The sequence below is a fragment of the Monoraphidium neglectum genome (genome assembly GCF_000611645.1).
Source record: "Monoraphidium neglectum strain SAG 48.87 unplaced genomic scaffold scaffold00219, whole genome shotgun sequence".
NCBI classification, from domain to species: Eukaryota; Viridiplantae; Chlorophyta; class Chlorophyceae; order Sphaeropleales; family Selenastraceae; genus Monoraphidium; species Monoraphidium neglectum.
The window spans coordinates 1,584-3,241 of record NW_014013409.1 but is presented as its reverse complement, the minus strand read 5'-3'; the positions used below and the strand labels follow the sequence as shown (position 1 = coordinate 3,241).

General features: G+C 65.9%; 1 protein-coding gene across 1 annotated transcript in view; it reads left to right on the top strand.

The window, feature by feature from the left end:
* Positions 1 to 1,422: 1,422 nt before the first annotated feature.
* MNEG_2020 (hypothetical protein) overlaps positions 1,423 to 1,658 on the top strand; it is a gene marked incomplete at both ends in the record, with an annotated part of 1,668 nt that continues 1,432 nt past the window's right edge. Inside the window, one exon of the mRNA XM_014049493.1 lies at positions 1,423 to 1,494. Within this exon, the coding sequence (XP_013904947.1) occupies positions 1,423 to 1,494 (72 nt within the window). The remainder of the gene's footprint in view (positions 1,495 to 1,658) is intronic.

Here is a 1,658-nt window from a genome sequence, read left to right as displayed (position 1 = left end):
CTGCAATTGAAATGCGGGCGGGACAAACGGCAGGATTTACGGCCGCACTTATGTGGCGGTGATGACGGTGTTGGCAGGGTGCAGGACGCGGCGGCGGCTGCAACCCCAGGCCCGTGGTGGTCCTTTGAGATGCACCGCTTGGGGCGGCGCGACCCGGCCGGACTGCCGCTTGTGTCGTGACACCCCGAGCAGGGATCCTGGGAATGCGGGCGGGCGCCCTCCCAAACCCACCAGAGCGCTGGCAGGGGCCATTATTACAGATCCCAGGCGGCCCAGGGGGTGCCTGCGAACAGCCCTGGTGAACGAGGGTGGAAACGGCAGGGCGGCCATGTCAGCAGTGCGGTGCGAGGTGGCGCACAGGGTGCAACCGCACGTGGGTGTGACATCAGCTACTAGCGTCGCTGCTGGCTGCTCCCAAAGCAGGCCCGCGTCGTGGCTCACCTCGCCTGCAACGGCTCAGTCACGGCAGCATGCGGTGCCTGTGGCCGCAGGGGGGCGGCCTGCGAAGGGCCCGCAGCGACCACTGCGACAAGGCCCGCCACAGCAGCGGTGCGGATGGCGAGCGCCGCCCACGCCATGGGTGTTGCTGTGGCGTCTCTGGCGGCCGCGTCCTGCCGATCAGTGGGCTTTGCAGCACAACCCTTGCAGCGCACACACCCGCTCAAACAAGCGGCTACAGCGGTCGTCACTGCGGCGGGGCGGTGGGGATGCCGCCACTGCGCACCCGGGACCGCGCGCTGTGACAACATGATGACTGCGATTATGATACGGGGATGAAGCGCGCCGGCGCCTCTTTCAGATCACTCCGGGACGCTCTTGGTGACAAATACATACGTGTTCGCGAGCTATGAACGGTTGAAGAACCTTGGTTTACACATGTGAAGTTGGCTTCATTACTCGCATCGATTTCCGGCACTGCGCGTATCTGACGTGACCCTGCCAGAGCTCTCTCCTCAGCGTGGCCGCCGCTCCACACTCCTCCAGGTGAGCTAGCTGCGTCCAGCCTAGATCGCTGGGCAAGCACAACGGCAGGAACAGTCGGATGCGCGGCGTCGCCCTTTGGCCGACGCGCATGACGCCATGATGGCTGGCGTCCGGAGTCACGTGCTCGAGGCGGAGGAGGTGTCGTTATGTCGGCACCCCGGAGCTTGAATTTGCGCGGCAGCCCATGCTGTACATGTGGTTGGAGGAGGGCCATCATGCTGTTTTCACGGCCAAACGGCTGCCACATGGCAAACAGCAACTGGCGCTGGCTCCCCCTGGCGGCGGCTTGCAGTCTCGTCCAGGGCTGTCATGTCAGCTGCGTTGCGCCCATGCCTACAAGCACCACGCAAGCAAGCGTTCAACTGCTCCCCCTTTTGCCCCCCTGGCTCCCCCTTTTCCCTCGTTCCCACACAGCCGTTTATCTGCCAACCCGCCGCCATGCCTGCCGCGTGCTGCAAGGGCCCCGGCTACGCCACCCCTCTGGAGGCGAAGGAGAACGGCCCCCGGGAGGTGCGCGCGCACGCAGTGAGGGCAGACGGGTAGGGGCGGGAGCCCGGCTGCACTTGACGCGCAGCGATGGATGGCTGCACGCGGTCGCATGCACAACTGCCCTGCAGCAGCCTCAGTGAGGCGCATCGCAGCCTCGCGGGACGCAGCCCCCTGCTCTGCATTCC